Source organism: Giraffa tippelskirchi, chromosome 3 (genome assembly GCF_054371585.1).
Source record: "Giraffa tippelskirchi isolate mGirTip1 chromosome 3, T2T-mGirTip1v1.2.pri, whole genome shotgun sequence".
In the NCBI taxonomy this organism is placed as follows: domain Eukaryota; kingdom Metazoa; phylum Chordata; class Mammalia; order Artiodactyla; family Giraffidae; genus Giraffa; species Giraffa tippelskirchi.
The window spans coordinates 27,997,776-28,017,257 of NC_137277.1; the positions used below are offsets into that span (position 1 = coordinate 27,997,776).

Here is a 19,482-nt window from a genome sequence, read left to right on the forward strand (position 1 = left end):
AGAATCCCCTCTGGTTAGCCTCTCCCCAAAGGAGCAAAACCCAGATTATAAATAATTTCATTCTTTATTCTCTGTACAAAACTTCGCAACCTATGAAAATAAAGTCTGCAAAAGGCAAAGTAACGCTTGAGCCTTGGAGGCCAGGAGGCTGGTGCACTCCGATCTACACTATGCACAGCTCTCCCCAGATGGGAGGGAGGCGCCGGGGATAGGGTCCCTGGGCTCGGTGAAATGCACCCCTCTCCTCTCTGGAGGAAGGGGGAAAGCTGCAGACTGGGGGCCAGTAACACCCAGGAGCGGGTGTCACTGGGAGCACGTGACATCCGGCGGCGGCGGCAGGCCCCGGCAGTCCCCCAGCCGGCCACCAGGGGCCAGCACTATCCCAGCCACCGCGCGCCGAGCGCGGGAGCGGGCTGGGGAGGCCCGCAGGTCAGGAGCAGACGTCTCCGAGGGTCTCCAGCCCCCCAGGGGCCGTGCAGTCCGTGGACTGGGCGTGAGCCCAGGATCTTCGGCGCTGCCCTCGGCCGCTGAGACGGAGACCGGGCTCTGGGGCAGGCCCACCGGCAGCAGTCTAGCTGGAGGTCACAGTGGTCCCGCCGCCCAGGCGCATGAGCATCTGCTGACAGTCGTGCAGCAGCCGGCGGTCACCGAGCTTCTCGAGCGTGCGCGCCGCCTCAGCCAGCATGCCCACGCGCTGCCCAGGCGCCGACAGGAAGCCGGGCGGCAGGTAGCAGGAGGCCAGCAGTAAAGCCTCGGCCTGCTCCCGCCTCGTGGGCCGCGACTCCAGCTCCGCCGCAGCGCCTGCGCACGTGCACAGGAGCGCATCAGGGGCAGGCCACACCGGGGGTGGGGCTCGGACCCCGGCCCCGCCCCTGCCGCCCGCTCCTGCGTGCGCCCCCACGCCTTTGATCTTGGGCTGCCGTGCAGCTGGTCCCTTCCGCGCCTGCCCCTCGCTCCACAAAGGCCATTGTCCCCCGAGCCTCAGATTAGGGCTCCCATCGGGGGCCACCTCGAAGTCCCGAGGCTCCTGTGTGTCTCACGGTCTCCTTCTGCAGCCTTCACCTGGCCTGTGACCCTTCCCACCTGGCCAGCCGGCCTTCTCACCTCCTTTGCAGGGGCCAACCCTCCTCCTCAGGCTGCGATCCAGGAGCTGGTGTGTCCGCGCCGGGCTGGCCCCTGCCATCAGTCGGGCAGTGGCTTCATGTAGGAACACCTGGGCAGGAGGGGCCAGGAGAGGTTCAGGTCAGGACCCCACTCCCTTCAGACACCTCATGTCTCTCCCCATCGCAAGTCAGGGCCCTGTGGGCACTCACCCTCCACATGGTAGGCCGGACATTCTGTGCCAGACGCCTCAGGCCACTCAGGTCCCTCTGGAAACCACGAAGCTCAAGGGCAGAGGCCTGGGCCCCGCCTCCAGGGCCCTGCGAGGCCTGGGTGGGTGCTGGCAGCTTCTGCCGTTGCCAGAGGCTGGTGCGCGCCACAAGGAGCAGGTCACACAGGAGCAGCTGCATGGCCTGGGGATGGTGGGTAAGGCAGGGCAGGGGTCAGGTCCTCTGGCTGTGGGAGAGAAGGCTGGGGGCCCGCGGTGCCAGGGGCCGGCTCCGGGCTGCACTGCCGAGGCACTGCACCTGCCTCACACATGCAATGCAACAGCAATGCACCGCGGGGCCGCCCGCTCTCCAGGCCCCCATGCCCCCACCGGCCTGTGGGGCAGCCTCCAAGGAGGGCCCTGCCACATGTTCACCCCACCCTCCTCCTGGGGGACGACACTGAGGCCAGAGGGAGCAGTCATTCTTCCCTGGACCCAAGCCTTAGCCAGAGGCGAGGCCGGCTGGGTCCCCAGTCTGGTGCTGTTGGGCTGACCCTGCAGTCTTCTGCAGCCCAAGGGGGACCATCCAGGGAGTGGAAAGGCCAAGGCCCCTGAGATGGGCCAGGCCCCCGGCCCCAGCCCTTACCTTGTCAATGGAGCTGTCGGCTGGTGTGGTGGCTAGGCTGTCCTGCAGGTACCCACTGGCCTTCTCACACATTGCCAGGCTGGCTGGGCCAGACTCAGCCTTCCCGCGGCCTAGGATGGCCCGGGCAGCCTTGAAGGAGTGCAGAGCTGCCCTGGGCAGGGGTTTCCTGTTGGGGCCAAGGCAGAGGTGTCATGGTCGGACCTCCCTCTGCCCTGGTTCTAGCTTCATGGGAAGAGCATGGCGGGACCCCAAGGACACAGAACAAAGCTGGGGGCAGGGTTGGGGGTGGGGCACGAGCATGTAGCCTGTGCTCACTCAGACTCCTGCAGGGCACGGGGCAGGTGCTCCACCAGCGGGTACAGCCTCTCGGCTGCCTCCTCATCCCGCCGAAACCAGTGTGTCACCACGGCTGTCAGAGAGGCCCACCACTTGGCCACCGGGTCTGTGCCTGCAGAAGGGGCACAGGTGGTAGAAACTCAGCCACGTTGCACCCAAGGCTGAGCTGCTTGGCGCTGGGGCTGAGGGCATCACAGGTGGGGAGGCCAGGGGGCTCACCAGGGGTGGCAGCCATGCTGGAGCTGATGGAGAAGCTGCAGGCAGGAGCCCCGGCCACGTCCGAACAGCTGTTCAGCAGCTGCAGGTACCCCAAGGCATCTGAGAACTCCCTGTGGCAGGAGAGGACAGGCGGTCAGGATGGCTGGCAGGGGTCCTCACCTCCGCACACAGCACAGCCTGGCCTCCTGGCTCCTCCAAGAGCCTCCGTCCCTTCCTGCCGGGCTGGTGGGAAACTGAGGCCCAGAGAGGAACCGAAATGCACCTAAGGCCACAGTGGCCCGGCTCTGGCCACCCACAGGGTCCCTGGACACAGCCTCTCCCAGACTCCACCAGGCAGGGGGCTCTGGCCTGCTGAGGTGCATGGAGACACTCACTTGTCCCCCTCGGCTGATCCAGGGCTGGGGCTGGGCTGGGCCACGCAATTCAGTGCTCGCTCCAAGAGATGTTCGCGGAACAGCTGAGTCACCTGGGCCAGGGGATCCACTGTGGAGAAGAGTGGGAGAGTGGAGGGGCGAGAATGGCCCCACCCCTCCTGTGCACATGCACCTCCCTGCACTAGGGATCTTTTCTGGGCATGGGTGGGCCTGGCTCTGAGACAAGTGAAAGCTTGTGGATAAACACTCCACCCACCCGTGGACAGGATAACCCACCTGGGATGCACGCCCTTTCCCGACCTCCTCTGCATGATGTCTGGAGCACCTCCCGAATCAGCCCCCTGCCCCCCGTCTTCCTGTTTGCCTCTGAAGAGCCCCAGCTGAGATAGAGCCAGGCTGGCCTCCCCATCTGCACATCCCCATGGCCACATCAGATGGCGGGGCAGCAGGCCAGGGTGGGCAGGGACAGCAGAGAGGCAGGGGACAAGAGACTGACTAGGGATAGGCATGAGGAAAGAGAACGGGGGACGGAAGAGGCGGTCAGCTGTGGGGAAAGGGGTGGGCACAGGGACGGGCCCAGGGTGAGAAGGCACCTGGGTTCCCAGCCACGCTGTACAAGCTGTCCCTCGGGGCACTGCGCAGGGCCCAGTTGCCATCCACGAAGAAACGGTGGCCCACAGGGTGGCAGAGCCACTGCATGGCAAGGGGCACTGAGCCGCTCTGTGCCAGGCAGGCCTGGCGGGCACTGCTCAGGAAGAAGCGCTGTTGAGGAGGGAACGGGCCGTCACACTGAACCCTGGCCGAGACCCCAGCAGGCCCGCAGCCGCCCCCATAACCACGTGCCTTTCTGTGCAGCCCTCACCCACCCACAGAGCCCTCACTGGCCACCACCTACTCACTGTCAGAAAATGCAAGGCCCGGGGCAGACTGGCCTTGACCCTGAGCGCGGCAGCCACGTAAATCTCAGCCAGCGTGGCCACGGACACGGCGTCTCCCGCGCACTCAGCCAGGTTCAGGGCACTCAGCGCCAGATTGGCAGCAGCAAGGTGCCCACCTGAGTACTTCCCTGGAAGATAAGAGGGCGTGAGGCCAAGGCTGGTGTGGAGGCAGCAGAACCCTGGGGGCCCAGCCCTCACCCGCATACCCATGGTGTGCAGCTGGTGCAGCTTGTGGTAGACGAGGGCCGCGTCGCGGGCACTGGTGCGAGTGTCTGCCTGTAGGGCCCTGTCCCTCCGTAGGCCCCCTGCCCAGCTGGCCAGCCAGCGGCCCACCCAGAGACGCTGTAGCAGGTGGCGGATGAGGCTCCAGAGCAAGCTGCAGGCCAGGTCCAGGTGGGAGGTGGGCAGAGGCCGGCCCAAGGCCCGCAGGGCCAGCCACAGCTGCTGGGCAGCCTGGGCAAAGTCCCCCTGGGGGTGAGGGGTTTTCAGGTGAGAAACATGGGGCTGCGCTACTCCTCCACCTTGGGCCCCCCGCGAGGACCACACCATCCCCAGCAGCATAGGCTGGGCCCCCAGGGGTCTGCAGGAGTTGGAGGAGTAGACAGGAGTGAGGAGAACAGGGGAGGTCCACAGTATGCCTAGCACCTTCCCAGGCACTGCTCAGAGTCCCGGCCCTGCCTGCTTCCATCCCCCAGGGTCCGGCCGCTTACCCGGGCCAAGTCCAGATCGGCCTGCTTGCGATGCCTCCAGAAGTGCACAGCGGGGTGCGAGTGAGGCCGGGTGACTGGTTCTCCGTAGACAAAGAGAAGCGCCAAGGAGAAGAGCACCAGCAGCCCATTCATCAGCCAGACCAGTGGGGGCAGCAGCCACGGGGCCCAGCCAGGGCCATCTGGGGGCAGAGAGAGGCTGGGGACACAGAGGCTGGGCACCCAGGAAATCCAGAGCCCCAAGCCCACAGGACGGGATCCACGTCCGCAAGAGCCCCCCTCCTACCACCTTACCTCTGCCCTCGGCACCCAGCACGGTGCGCCCGGGATGGTGGTTGATGCTGGTGGTGTCAGAGGGGCCAGCAGGACCCCGGCTGCCCAGCAGGGAGGCCAAGGGGTTGCAGGAGAGACAGAGGAAGACGAGCGCGCACAGGGCCAGGCGAGAGCGATCCAGCATGCCCTGGCTGTGGGGGGCGGGCAGAGGCTCTGGTTTCACCTGGGGGGGCGGGCAGGGCAGTGAGAATGGGGCGGTGTGACCCAGAGAGCATGGCTGCAGGAAGCAGGGGTCAGCACTGCCCCCTACCTTATTGTGGGAACCCCTCAGCCTTGCCTTTAGTCTGTCTATAAAAGGGGAGGTGGGATATGTGAGGAGCATGACCCAGTCCTGGGGCTTGGAGGAAGCTGCTAGGTGACAAGAAGGGAACAACACTGCAGGCCCCACCTGGCCATCCTCAAAGACCGGGCTGTCAGGCTCCGAGTCACTGCCACTTCCACCGCTGCTACTGCCCCTGCTGCCAAGGGACAAGGGGCTGCTCTGGGAGGGCGAGCCGGCATCTGAGGGGGGCGGGCTCAGGGTGTCCACCACCTCTGGCTTCATGCCCTCCATGGGCACATCTGTGCCACCTCCACTGCCGCAGGCCAACACCAGGTCCTTCAGCGATTCTGTGGCCCAGAGAGGAGCAGGTTGGAGTGACAGCTCCATAGCCCACCTCACCCCAAATTGGAGCTCAGGACCTGGGGGAGCTGTGGGCCAGGGAAAGCCAAAGAAAGGGTGAAGGGCCCTTGCAGGGCAAGAACTTCAAGCGAGGCCAGGCGTGTAGGAGACCAGCACTCACTGCTTTTGTGGACAGCAGTGCGTAGACTCAGGTTCTCCTGCTTGAGCTTCTGGTTGCTGTGCTGAAGGAAGCGGATGTAGTCGATGGCCTTGCGCAAGACGGCAGATTTATTCAACTGCAGGGGTGGGAGGGAGATGGCACAAGTGGTCAGGCCAGAGAGCTGGGCACTGAAGCGAGGGGGCAGGGCTGCTTCACAACACAACCGCCTCAGGACATTTGCGTCTGTCTGCTGTTACTACTCCCTGGAACGTTCCTCCCCTAGCACCTGCCGCCCAGGTAAGTAAGATACAGATAAGAGCACCTTGCTGACTGCTGTCAACATCATTCCACCTTTATGCCTCACCCCCTCACCTCCTCCAGGTTTCTGTTCACACATCGCATCACCTTTGTGAGGTCTTCCCTGACCACCCAATTCAGGTTTGCAACTTCCCCCATCCTTCTTCTCTTTAGCACAGCACTCATGCCACCTGGCACACCCCAACCCAGATCTGTTGGCGCCCCCACACCCTGCTAGAACGTCAGCTACTCAACAGCAGGATCTCTGTCTGTCCTCTGCTGAATCCCCAGCAACTGGAAGAGCCTGTGCCACCCGGGGCTTCCCTGAAGCTCAGCTGAACAGAGCTGCCAGGCCCAAGGACGCTGGGGCCCCAGGACTGTCTGCCCAGCTCCATCCTCCTCTTCCTCCCAGGTGCCTCCTTCCCCAGAGCTGCCCTGTTAGGGCCTCAGCCCACACCTTGGCCTCAGTGCCCACCACCAGGTCCTTGAGCTCAATGATCTTGTCGTTGATGGAAGAGCGGTAGCGTTTCTCGATGGCGTTGTGGGCTGTACGCTTCTCACCGCGGCTCTGCGCCGAGCCTGGAGCCTTGCCACCGGCAAGTCGGTTGATGGGCAGCTTGTCAGTGTCCACTACCAGCGGCACCGTGGCCAGGATGGCTCCGCCACTCACCAGGGTCTGTAGGGCCAGGCACAGTTAGCAGGTGGACATGCATGTGAGCAAACCCCACCCCTCCCCACCCCACCCAAGCCCCCCACCTGCAAGGGCGCTGCCTGCACAGCAGTGCCAGGGCCCAGGGAGCGGATGCCCGCCGCTTTCAAGGGGGTTCCCACATCTGTTTTCACGGTCGTCAGGAGCAACGAGTCTGCCTTGATGAAGTGGGGCTGCAGTAGGACCTAAGGACAGGAGGGGCCTCAGCCGTGGGCTATGGGTCTGGGCCCAGGGCCACCACCTCCCTGATGCCAGCCAGACCGCCTCACCGGGACCTGCTGTATCTGGGAGGTCACAGCAGTTGCTCCAGGGGCCGCCGTTGGGGTGGCTGTGGCTGTCAACAGCTGATGGGGGGCCACGCTCTGAACCTGGCTATGCAAGGAGACGGGCGGGACCCCTGGCAGGGAAGCCAGTGGCAGGCCAGGCAGAGACTGTGAGCTGCTCCCCGGAGGGGTGCCTACAGAGATGAAGGCTGGGGCTGAGGACACGGGCTGTCGCAACCCACTTCCAACCCGTCCCCCAGGTCCTCATCACCATGTGACCCAGGATGAGTCACTACCCCTATGGCCATGGGTTCCTATCTGGATGGCTCTGCCCAGGGCTCTGATGCAAGTATGCCAGCCTCCCACTCAAGAACCACTCTGTGGAAGGGCAGCTGGTGTGGACCCCAGGCAATGCAGGCAGTGCTTCGTCCACAGGAGCCCAAGAACTGCTGGTGAGCAGGCACCTCCAGCCACAGAGCGGGGGTCTGACTGCTAAAGCCTGCAAACTCCTCTACCAAGAGCACCTGACCCCAACCTCCACACGCCCTCCTTACCTGTAGAGAAGCCTCCTGGAGGGCTGGGGTAGCCCACAACGGGGGCAGAGCTGAACTGCGGTGGGGTGGTGGCCACAATGCTCTGTGGCAGGAGAGCCCCGGGCAGGGGCTGGGGGGCAGTCGGCTGGAGGACAGTCAGGGGTGCTGGCTCCTCCTTGACCCCAGGCCCCGGGGAGAAGGCAGACACAGATGGGTACATCTTCAGGGGGGTGGGTGCAGGCTGGGGAGGGGACAAGGGTGGTGGTGTTGCCTTGGTCGCCCCCAGGAAGCCTTCAAGTGAGGAGTTCATTGTGGAAGGAGGTGGGGACAGGCTGCCTGGGGAGCTGGCATCTGGACTGGCGGGGTCTGTGGTCCCTGCTCCACCCCCAGCGTAGGGCAGGTCGAACAGGCCTGGGAAGTCGCTGTCTTGGTTGTTGATGAGCTGAAGCATGTCTGCAGGGAAGAGGAAAAGCTGTGAGCAGCCGTGGAGCAGCTGTCATGTGTCTTCACGCCCCTCACCCACACAGTGTACACGTGGGAGCAACACCACAGAAACAAAAAGCCACCCCCAAGAGCCCACGCTCACAGACACTTGGGACATCTGGAGCTTTGCCCAGTGCATCAAACAGCCTTGTGACACTGGACAATCCCAGTGGCCCCCGAAGCAGAGGCCCACGGCGCTCAACTCAGAGCTGCCTTCACCAACCCATTTCTCCGTGCAATAGATCAAGACTTGGGGCAGAGTCAACTGCTGGCCATATGTGTGCCAACCAGTGTGTCCCTGAATGTTCTGGGCACAAGCTCAGGCCCTGTTTGCAGCCAAGCAGCCTTGGGACTGGCCATTCAGGCTTCAGGCTTCCCTCAATGAAAGCCAACGCCGTCTGTCCTGACTCTCCTCCTCATACAGACTGGACACACGGCCCGCGGCGGCCCAACCTGGCCGCAAGCCCTCTCCCCCAGCTGGCAACCAGCAGCCTGGCTGGGTCAGTCCAGGGCCCTCTAACCCACTGAGGGAGTCATCCACTGGGTCAAAGTGCTCTGCAGGACCTGTGAGCAAACCCTGGGAGCCCCAGGTGTCCCCCAGACCCCCAGCCTGGGCTTCTGGTGAAAGTGTCCTCTCACTGGGCCTTAGTCTCCACATCTGTACAGGACAGACGAAACACTTCGTAACAGGACAGCTGCACGGAGGGGGGCCTCAAGGTCACCTGAGTCCCTCCTACTGACAGGTGCCAGGCAGGAAAGTGACTGCAGGGGACGACCCAGGCTGTCAGGAGAGCACAGTGGAGGATGTGGTGGGGGTGGGGGGTGCCAGGCTCAGCCCTCCTGTCCTCAAACACAAACACTTGGCAGGCCCTTCAGGTCTGCACAGGTCATAGTGCACAGAGTGCTTCCTCCCGCAGGACCCCCTACCCCAGGCTTCACCAACCCCTTTGATAGTTGGGGAAACTGAGGCCGAGAGGAAACTGGCTGAACCTAGGGCTCCCATTGTCTGTCAAGCCCAAGGTGCCCCCCAAAAGGGAGCCCCAGGAGACAGAAGGAAAAGCGGTCCTCTTCCCTGCGGAGCAGATGTGGGAAAGCCACCCCCTTACTCCAGACATGGGGTGGGGTGCCTACTCCTCTTAGAGCAGGGAGCGTGTACACCTCCCCTCAGAGCACAGAGGATGGAACCTCGCTGAGGAGATGAAAGCTCTATAATAAAGGGGTGGCGTCCTCCAAAAAATACCTTCGAACGTGCAGTCCATGGTTCCGCGGCCCGGGCCCGTCGCCCCTCGGGGCGTCCAGGCAGCTGGCCTGCCGTTCTCCGAAAACAGACTTCACCTGCCGGGCCGGCGCACTTTAAAGCCGCCGAGCGACAGAGCTATCCACCGGCCCCGCCCCCGCCTCCGGCCCCGCCCCGCCCCGCTGGCCAGCCCCGCCCCGCGTATCCGCGGGCCGGGCATGGGGTGAGCGCGCGCGCCCAATCAGCGGCCGCGCCACCGCCTCCTGGGGCCCCGCCCCACCCCCACGGCGCGCGGCTCGGGTTGCGCCCTGTGGTGCCGCATGGGGGCCGGGGTTACTAGCGGACGCAGGCCCTTAACCCACTAGGCGCCGACGTCTGCAGGGGTTACTGGCGGTCAAGTCAGAGAAAAGCAGTGGAACGAGGGGCTGGCCAGGGGTGTCCCAACTCCGCAGCTAAGTCTCTGGCTCTCTGATACCCTGAGCCCGTCTCGACCACGCTCAGCCTCAGTTCGCTCTTGGAAAATGGGACGAGCACGATTCCGACGGGGACAAGTAAAGGTGTTACTGGCAGCAGTGCTTAAGTGAGGCCAAGGGCTGCCTGGCAGTGGGTGTGGGGACCTCCCTTTCCTGGGCCGCCCCAGCATGGGCCACACCCCACCGCACGGACCCCTGGCAACAGTCACTTACCAGGGAAACCGAAGAAGGGAACCCATACCCCGAAGTGATCACCAGTAACACGTGAGCCCGAGCTGAAGCCCCACACAGACATCCCTTTGCAGAGGGGCCTGGATCTGGGACGGGGTCAGTGACACCCCCACCCCCAGCAGTCTCGGGGTGAACCTGACTCACTTATTCACTGCAGGGTCCGGGGAGGCCAACAGGCACCCCAGTCCCTCAGACAGAAGGTAAGGAAGTCCTGGGGTGACAGGCTCTGGGGGTCTCTGGAGGGGTGCTCAGGCCCTCTCCCCTTCTGCGTAAGGTTCGAGTTCTACACAGATGAACAGAGCCTGGCCAGCAGCTCAGGTTGCCAGCTCCAGCTTTTGTGGCTAAGTGGACCCCCCAGGCTCAGGCCAGCCTCCAACTGCAGCCAAGCCCACCCACAACCCTTTCTTGGTGTCTGCAGCCTCATAGGGTGTTGAGGGCAGAGACCCCCTGGCCCTGATGGTTCTCACTCTCCAGGAGGCTCCTCTCCCTCACATATCCACCCTTCTTTGTCCGGGTCCTTCCATGGCCTTGCAGCAGGTGCCAAGGGCAACTGAATTCTCCACATCCCTCCCTCCTCAGCTGGTGGGTGCTTACACCCTCCCTCACCCCCCCAAATCAAGACATTGGTGTTGGCAAGGCTCCTACCTCACCTGAGTACCTTGAGACTGGGAGACACTGAGGCCTGAATTCCAGGGCTGATCCACACCTGAGCCTCTGCAGGGCCAGGGCCATCCAGCGTCAAGCCTACCTGCTCCTGACCTTCCCTCTGCCCGTCTCATGCTCTCTCGCCCCCTTTGTTTCCCATTTCTCATGTCTTGGCTCTGTCCCATCCAGACCAAGGACGTAGAAGGGAGAGGCCCATGGTCGATAGGGTCAGGAACAGCTGCCAAGAGGAGGGCTGGCCTCGGGGACGCGATCTAACGAAGACGCAGTGAAAAGCAGGTGTCTGGTGGTGTGTCGAGGGGCCACCACCCCCTGAACTCATGGTCTGACTGGGCCCCTCTCTCTCTCCTAAAGCCAGATCTGGGTGCCAAAACTTCCCTTCACCCTTCACTTGCTGTGCAGTCCCAGGCAAGTCACTCTCCTTCTCTGAGCCTTCACCTCTGGCCTTGGAGCAGGGGATTCTAGGAGGCAAGAGAAGCCCCCCCAGGGTGCACAGTTTAAGAAAGTTCCCTCCAGTCTAGTGGGGCTGAAAGGCTGGCCAGGGCTCCCACAGTGGGGCCCCTCCGCCGGTGAAGTAAGCACTCGCATGACCTAAGACTTGAGGCCCGGGTGGCTCCTGCACTGACTCTATGGGGAGAGGGGAGGTATGGGCTCAGCCTCAGGGGGCTCACTTGCCCCTCCCCAAGCCTGGCTTGTTTTTTCCTCTCCTGCCCTGATTCTATCAGCACCTAACAGGAAACCTGAAACCCTCTCCCCACTCCCTGGCTCTACCTTCAAACCTCCTCTGAAGGCAGATGTGGGCCTTTTATTCTCGGGCCTGTTTATCCTGTGAGGCCATGACAAATCCTTGGGGGACCCCCATAACGCCCCCCCACAGGAGCCCAGCTCTGACTATCACAGGAGCCTATGACCCATCCAGCTGACACAAGGCCTTGCACCCCAAACTCTTCTTGCATGCCTCCTGGGACAGGGAGCTCACCACCTCTCCCATATGGCCTGGCCCATGAAGCTCAGATCTGTTTCTCTCACAATATCTACTGCCTTCTCCTAAATGTCAGGCCAGTGCCAGGTGCTGGGGGTGTAGGAACAGAATGTGAAGACCTCCCAGTGGAGCTTCTGTTCCAGTGAGGGAGGCCAACCATCTACTCATCTGTGGAGGAAGGGGGTGCAGGTGATGAGCATTGTGAAGAAACAAAGGGAGTCAGGGCAGGCCTCTCTGTGGAAGGGGCATCTGAGTAGAGGCCTGAATGAAAGGAGGCAGTGGGCCAGGAGGAAGGAAGGATTTCACGGGCAGGAGGAGCAGCAAGTGCAAAGGCCCTGAGGTGGGAGCAAGCTTGGTGCTCTGTCAAGACAAAGAAGAGGCTGGTGTGACTGCAGAAGAGGGGGTCAAGAGGGAAGGGGGTCAAGGAGACAGCCCAAAGCTGGAATTCCAACCCACGTTTGTCTGTCACCTGAGCTAAGAACACCAGTTCTCAGGGAATGGGCAGGAAAGGGATTTGTGAGCAGGTCACAAAGTCTGTGGCAGACAGCACAAAGCAACAGCGCTGCTCCACTTCTGGCCACGTGAGGGAGGGCACAGGGCAGCCGTAGGGAGCGGGCTTGCACCCTGCCAGCCAGCCCTGCTGCTCCCACCAGCATCTTCTGGAACCTCCCGAGAAGCACAGTTGGCAGGTTCGCATGTCCTCAGCCGATCATATGTGCAGCAGGGGCACAGGCTGCCTTTGTGTGTGGGGGGCTGCCCGGGGACATGGCAGGTGCCCACTCTTCCTGGAATGGGATGGCCCCGGGGCCAGAGCCCCAGGGAAACCTGAATATGAGCCTTCTAGCCAGATGAGGCCACTAAGGCTCAGAGGGAGGCCACGTGCCCCAGGTCCTCCGACTGCCAAGTGAAGAACCTCAGACCTACACCCAGGCCTGCCAACCCCCCGAACCCACAGCCCCCAGCCCCGCCTGCCAGGGGCAGGAGTGAGCCCTGAGGCCAGCCTGGCTCTGTCCCAACTTGTTGCCACCACTCATCCCAGGTCAGGATGTGCATGCAGAGGGCTATGCGGAGGGGAGGCAGTGTGAAGCTCCAAGGCTCAGCCCTGGCACTGCCCCCTCTGAAGTGTGTGTATTGGCACACTGCTTCTGAGCTGCCAGGCTGCTCTCTGGAACAATAAACCTCCTTACACTCTCCCTTGCAATATGTCACATTTAATCAGAGCATGACCAGCACTGGGTTTTATCGTTTTTACCTACTTTGGGGTGCTTTCCTTAGTCCTCACAACTGTGTGACTGGAACCTTGAAGGTGCTTTAATTTGCATCTCTGAGGCTGCCCTGAGGTGGTTGTGCAGCAAACCATCAACTATGGTCAGAGACCCAGAAACACCTGCTGGGCTTGGGCCTTCCTCTGCTAGCTAGAGATGGATTTACTGCAACATGTTCTTGGCCTGGGAGGCAATCCCCACTGGGCCTGGCCTTCCTGCTGCTCCCCACACCTCAGCTGGGCAGCTGGGGGCAGTGGACATGTCCACCCCCAGTCTGTATATCAGTGAGGGGATGATCGTGGCATTTCTGAGGCTCTCCTCTCCCCTATCACGGGTGCAGGTGTGCACGCCCAGTAGGTCCCAGGGTCAAAGGGCACATCCACGGGGCCTGTGGCTGGCAAGACACAGGACAGGGGCACTTGCTCTGACCAGGAGTCATTGCCACCTGGCCTGCCCCTATCAGCTGGGCGAAGTCCAGACCCCAGGCCTCTGCCCAGTGGTGACCCCACCTGGGGCTGGGCAGGTCACCTAGGAAGTTTGCATCCAGTGAGGTGACCACCGGGCAGAAGGTAGCATCCAATTGCCAGCCCGCCCACCTCCCTGGACTGCCCCCAGCACTTTTCTCCCCATCCCCCTCAGAGGTGCGAGGGCTGGAACTCACAGGGGCTCATGGGCAGCCACCTATGACCTCACCCCAGCTTTCCAGGGCAGCTGCTGCAGCCTGGAGAGAGCGCATGGCCACACCAGGAGGGCCTCTGCTTCCTGCCACCCGGGTCAGATGGGCCAGGCACCCAAGGCAGGAGAGGGATGGAGAGGGGCCATGTCCAAGGGGAGAGGCCTCTCCCAGGCTCTGCCCTCAGGACCTCTGGACGTGGGCCACCATGTAGGGGTAGAGTGTGCCCAGGGCATGGGGAGGGCCTGGAGGGAGGGACAGGACTCATCACGGGAGGGTAGGCCTGGCCCACCTGACAGGTCTCAAACACCACGCTGAGACAAGGGACTGCATCTTGGGGCTCTGGGGAGCCATGGTGGTTAGGGAGCTGAGCAGGTATGTACTGTGGCCAGAGCAGGGCTGTAAGCCATCTTGAGCTTGTTTTCTAAGGCGGGCCCATGTTTGGCAGCACCAGGGAGAAAACTGGGCATGAGAGACTGTGGGGAGAGGCCTGGGTTGGGGGGCAGGTTGGCTTCCATGTGCCTCTTTCAGTAGGCTGGCCTGGAGCCCAGGAAGCCAAGTCCCTGTGGTTGATTTAGGGACTGGGCCGAAGGCAGACACCTGAAGTTCGAAGACAGAGTGAACTGGGGAGCCCAGGCAGACGTGACTTCCAGCTATGCACCGGAGGCCCAGGCCACCCCTCGACCAGGCCCACCCCACCAGCAGCCTCCTCCAATCGCCTCTTCATCACTGAGCAGCATAGTGCAGTGAATGAACCAGCAGGAGGTGAGGCCCTCCAAGGCATCAACACAACCCCAGCACTCATGCAGGGTGGCTCCCACATACCCTCTCTCATGGCCACAAAGGACCCCAAAACAAGAACAGGAAAAGGAGGCTGGGAGCAGGCGGATCCACCCAGAGTCGTCGTGCGCTGCAGCCAGGGCCCAGCCTGCAGCACAGGACCTGGGGCTCCTGGTGAGGGTGCCAGTCACATGACAGAGTATGGCCGAGGCACATGCCCAGGGTGGGTGGGGCTCAGGGCCATGGGCGGAATCCCTGATGCCAGTCCTCCGTCTCATGAGTCAAAGGCTCTGCGCTAGGATGGGGAGGTGGCCGTGTGACCTATGACCCCGTTTCGATCCACTCCCAGGCCCCCAGCAAACCTCCATATAGAGCAGCATCCTGAGTCCCCTGCTCTACGGTGTCACACACACACACACTCACAATAGAAGACCAGCATTTAAGAGCGTGGGCTCTGGAGCTCCCACCCTGGGTTTGAATTCTGGCTCTACCATGCTCTGCTGTGACCTAGACAACTCACTTAACATCCCACTGCCTCTGGGATCCAGTTCGGCTCTCACCTCCAAGTCAACGCTGCCTGGCCCTCCTCTCAACTCCCCTCCGGGGGACCTGGCAACTCTTGGGCCCTACCAGCTGGGTTCTCAGCAAGCCATCCAGAGTGGTTGGCTCAGATGTGTCCATTTTGCTAACCCTAGGGCGGCCATAGGCTCCATGGATGAGTCCATCCAGGCTGTGGGAGGTTTGGGTCCTGTGCTCAGGGCTTGTTTTCCCCATCAACCAAATGCAAGGTAGCCAATGTGGCTGAAACTGCATAGGAACCTCGGAGGCAACTTGCGGAGGCTGGAATGTACTCTGTGCACCGTGGGCAACAGCCTCCTGACTGGCCTGGCTGCAGCTTCGCCCCCAACACCCTCTTTGTAGAACAACCAGAGCAGTGTTTCCAGGTGTGTAAGAGCCCGCGCTGCTGCTCCCACCTTTCCCTGCCAAGTCCTTTTCCACCCACCTGCCCAGTCTCACCTGTGCCCCTCCAACTCCTCGCCGTGCCCTCTGCGGGGAAGACATTCTTCTCAGGGCTGAGCTCAGGTCCCACCCCACCGCCCTACCCGAAGCATTCGCCCTGCCCCAGCTCCACCACAAGGTGTAAATATCTGTTTATGGGTTTCCTTAGAGTGGGTTTGTGCTTCCAAGAAAAGGGGGAGCCCAGGTCTGTGAACCCCTGGTGCCTAGGACCGGGCCTGGTATTCAGCAGACGCTCGATAAACGTGTGCCGAACCGATACCGGGAGCCAGCTAGGAGAACCGGGCCCTGGTCTTTCAGGGTCCGCGGGACCGCGGCGCGCGTGCACAGGAGCGCGGGCGCCAAGCTGAACTCTCGGGCCGGAGGGAACGACCGAGAGTAACCTCCCGCTGACGTCAAGCCCGGGGCGGGGCGGGGCCTCGGCGATGCCGGCTCCCCGGTTCTCGCCAACGCCGCCTCGCGACTGAGGACTCGCTGGCCGCGGGGTGCGGGCCGGGGCGCCCAGAGGCGCACGTGCTCAGCGCCGAGCTTCCTACAGGACCCGGCGGGCACGGGCGGCTCCGCGGGGACAGGACCGCGAGGCCCGCAGGGCTCGGCGAAGAGACGCGGGGCGCCCCGCACAGAGGCGCGGGCCGCGCCCCGACCCGCTCCGCGCCCCCCGCCCGGCGCCGCCCGCGCGCGGAGCCCAGTGGCCCTGACGCACCTTCTATGTCGGTCAGCAGCGCCGCGTCCAGCTCGCACGGCTCGGCCAGCGCCAGCTCCAAGGCCGCTTCGCTGAAGGGTGACTCATCCATGGCGCAGTCGCCTCCTCCCGGAGGTCCGCCGGGCCCGCCGCAGCCGCTCCGCGCGTTCGCGTCCCGCCCCGAACTCGGTAGTGCCCGGCGCCCGCGAAAAGTTCCTCGGAAACTGGGTTCCCGGCGGCGGTTCTGCGGGGCAGGCGGGGCTGGGCGGAGCCTTGCAGGAGCCCCGCCCCCGGGTGGACGGTCCCGCCCAACCTGAGGAACTCCAGGCGGCTTCAGTCTGGCCTGCGCACCCGCCCCCTGGCCGTTCCATCCCCGCGCAGACTGCTGCGGGGCTCCGGCAGGCCCCGGCCTCTCCCGCCCTGAGCAAGGGGGCTGAGTGGAAGCCCCGGGTTGGGTCCGTCCCAGATGTCTCTGAACTTGGGGCCGGAAGTGACCCGACAAACCTCATTCCGAGATTTGGGTCTTTAGAAGACAAACTAGTCCAAGACCTACTGTGTGCCCTCTGGCCAGTTACCTCACCACACTGTACCTCAGTTTCCTCAGCTGTAACGGGGCTTGATGGTGTCTCGCATAGGCTGACCGGGACATTAGTGACGGTGGCCGGCTGGGCCTGTGAGATGAGCCTGCCCCTCCTTCTTTAGATCTTCTGAAGAGCCTGAAAGAGGCTAGAATTTCCCACTCTAACTTACTCTGGTTTCCTCCCAGATCCAGCTGTGAGACTGACAGAAGGGCTGGGGGTTAGTGGGCCCAGTTCGGCTGCTGAAGGTGGGCTGGCCTCTGCACCCAGAGTTCAGGAGCTCACCAGCACAACCTCACACAGCCACCCGGAGCTGTACGAGGACTTGGCCCTGTCCCCAGAGCAGCTGGGATGAAGTAGGGACAGTCTGTGCTTTGGGCCTGGGCCCCCTTGCCCTGGATCAGGACAGGCCCGGGCAGGTCAGAGGAGACAGCTAGGCTGGGGAGAGGGCTGGACCAGGACCCTGGGTCCTGTGGATTAGGGGCAGAGCTAGGTGCCAAGGGAGGGTCCTAATGAAGTGGACTGAGATACTAACATGCAGGTGCTGGAAGCGTGGAAGCAGTGAGCAGAGGTACCCTTGGTAGGGGGCAGCCAAGGAGCCTTATCAGAGGTCTGGACCCCCACCTCCACCTCCCACTCCTCAGTGAATCCAGCCATCCTGAGTACTGCTTTGCTCAGATTCCAGATATAGCCTGTCTGACCACACCCTCTGACAGAGTGACATTTGTGGTGCACTTTGGAAGGGGGGGTGTTGCCCAGGCCAAGAGAGGCCTTGGAGGCCCAAGTCCCTGGGGCTCAGCCTGAACACGTAGGGCTCTTTGTTCCCCTCCCGGAAGTGGCTGCGGTGGAAAATTACCCAGAACAGGGATGGCCAGGCCCCGGGGGAACCTCCAAACCACATCTGTTTCCCAAGTGGCCCTGCTCAGGGACCCTTGGGGCTTGGCCCTCCAGATGAACTTCTGTGGGGGAACAGCCCCCTGCATCCTGATGCCCAGGCCCCACCCCCCCCAAGTAGGAGCCAAGCACCCAGAAGGCCTTGGGAATCTGGGGAGTTCCCTGAAATTTCCAATAGCCCTTCCCAGGGAGGGGAGGGGGTGCTGTGTGAAGCCTGAAGACCAGTTTCTTAGAGTCAGGAAACAGGTCTGGGTTTTCACCTGTTTGCTGTGTACTTGGAACGTCTTACTTCACCTTTCTGGTGTCTGTGAGAACACTCCTTCCTGCTGTAACCCTGCAGAGTCTGTTGGAGTCAAGGTCAAGACAGACGTGCCTGCTTGTCTTGTAGCCGCCTATTACCGCATATGTAAAGAGCAAGCTCAGTCAATATGCACGCATAACTGCAGCAGTTCAGGAGAGAGGGTGATGAAGCAGGGCCCATGGAGACCTGCAGCCAGCTGAAGTGAAGGCTGGCTGAAGCCCCCTGTAGGGCCCAGTCGTGGGAGCGGGGAGGACTCTGCCACCAAAGAGGAATCTGCCACCAAAGAGGTCACTGCTTCACTGGGCAGCCTGAGACCAGCCGGGCAAGGCAGGCGTCCAGGGGAGGGTGGGGAAAGCCGGCTGGGGCTGCGGCTCTTCGGGGAACACGGTCCTCTGAGCGCTCCTCCCCTGGCCCTCTCAGGGGCTCTGCTGCCGTGCCGCACCCGCACTGGGCGCCGGAGCTGCGCGCGTCCGCTTTAACCCTTTTCTTCCCGGAGGACGACATCCCATTTCACAGGTGAGCAGAGCGAGGCGGCGGGGACGCGCGCTGGGAGCCGCGGGGGCGCCGGCCGGACGAGACCCGCCCCGGCCCGAGGCGCAGCCAATGGGCGCGGGGCCCTGGGTGGGGTGACGCGGCGTCAACGCCCGGCTCCCGGCGGCTGTGTCACGTGCGCCGCCCGACCGACCCGGCGCCCCGCCCGCGCCGCCCCGCCCAGAGCCGGCGTTCGGCCGGGTCCCACCTGAGAGGCCGGACTCGTCTCTGCTCCTTGCTGCTGTGGGCGTCTGAGAGGTGCAGGGGGATCTTCTGTGGGTTCAGAGCCGTTGGGGCAGGTGTCCAGCGCAGGCAGGACCGAGCCATGTCCTTGGTGCCGGAACTCAGGGGCAGGTGGCGGGGCAAGCTCGAGAGCTGCCAGGGCTGCCGGCACTGGGCATTGCCTCACAGGCTACGCAGACCCCTCCCCACTGCTGCAGCCTCCCTGCCCCTGGCCTGCCCGTTCGTGCTTCATTCTGCAGTAGCTGAGCTGGGACCTCCCCAGCTTGTGGCCGAGGCAGCAGAGAGCCTGCAGGGAGCACTGGGTTCCTCCCAGCTTCCCATCTGATCATAATGGAACCAGGTGGCCATTGACATGTCTGGTTCTGGTCTTGGATGACCCTGTGTTCTCATGCCAGTTTGGCTTATGCTGTGTACTGGACAAGTCATTTGAAGCCCTTTCTGAGCCGCTCTGGGGATACACCAGCCAGGGAACAGCCTCAGGAACTCAGTGAGGGCTGGGGCTTACAGACTTACAGGAAAAGTGAGGCAGCAACTGACACTACATCCAAGTACATGCGGGTTCTGATTCTGAGTTCATTGTCAAGTGTACATTTCACTGAAGGCTGCATTCCTGGCTTTTCTTGAAAAATGGGAGTTGAGCAACAGCGGGCTACAGCAGCCTGTGAGCTTCCCTGGTCCCCTCTGTCCCTGGAATCCACCCAGGCAGGGCCCTGGAGGCATGGGTTAACTGCGTTTGACCCCATTTCTCACATCACGGGACACCCTGCCTGCAGCTCCGGGCAGGGTTGGGGAGGGACTGGCCCATCCCATGGACTCCGTGGTGCTGAGGGCCTGGAGCCCCTGCACAGACCCTCCGAAGGCCACCCAGCAAGAGCTGGCAGAGGTTCCACTACAGCAAACTTCTGGGTGAGTCCTGCATGTTCAAGGCCTATTGTCTGTCCATGCCCACCTCTTCAGGGCCCCAGAGACCTTTTCCTTGGAAGAGAGGGGGGCTATAGAAGGACTTCTCCTCAGATGCCTCAGT

The 19,482-nt window shown here is 62.8% G+C and overlaps 1 protein-coding gene across 13 annotated transcripts; it reads right to left on the reverse strand.

The window, feature by feature from the left end:
* Positions 1–45: 45 nt before the first annotated feature.
* Positions 46–16,137, reverse strand: SREBF1 (sterol regulatory element binding transcription factor 1). 13 transcript variants are annotated; one of them, XM_081583494.1, is made up of 20 exons: positions 15,933–16,137; positions 7,447–7,878; positions 6,899–7,086; positions 6,677–6,814; positions 6,378–6,596; positions 5,645–5,759; positions 5,237–5,471; positions 5,113–5,128; positions 4,824–5,025; positions 4,533–4,711; positions 4,029–4,290; positions 3,784–3,950; positions 3,478–3,646; positions 2,885–2,993; positions 2,511–2,620; positions 2,271–2,403; positions 1,956–2,121; positions 1,314–1,514; positions 1,105–1,213; positions 46–801 (listed from the first exon to the last, which is right to left on the reverse strand). In XM_081583494.1, exons 1-20 carry the CDS (start codon positions 16,021–16,023, stop codon positions 572–574), a joined length of 3,471 nt encoding a protein of 1,156 aa, XP_081439620.1. In that variant the 5' UTR covers positions 16,024–16,137; the 3' UTR covers positions 46–571. The 13 variants fall into 13 exon arrangements, with proteins under 13 accessions (XP_081439620.1, XP_081439619.1, XP_081439622.1 ...); XM_081583493.1 differs by lacking the exon at positions 5,113–5,128 and having other exon boundaries at positions 5,251–5,471; positions 6,905–7,086; XM_081583496.1 differs by lacking the exon at positions 5,113–5,128 and having other exon boundaries at positions 5,251–5,471; positions 6,396–6,596.
* Positions 16,138–19,482: the final 3,345 nt, after the last annotated feature.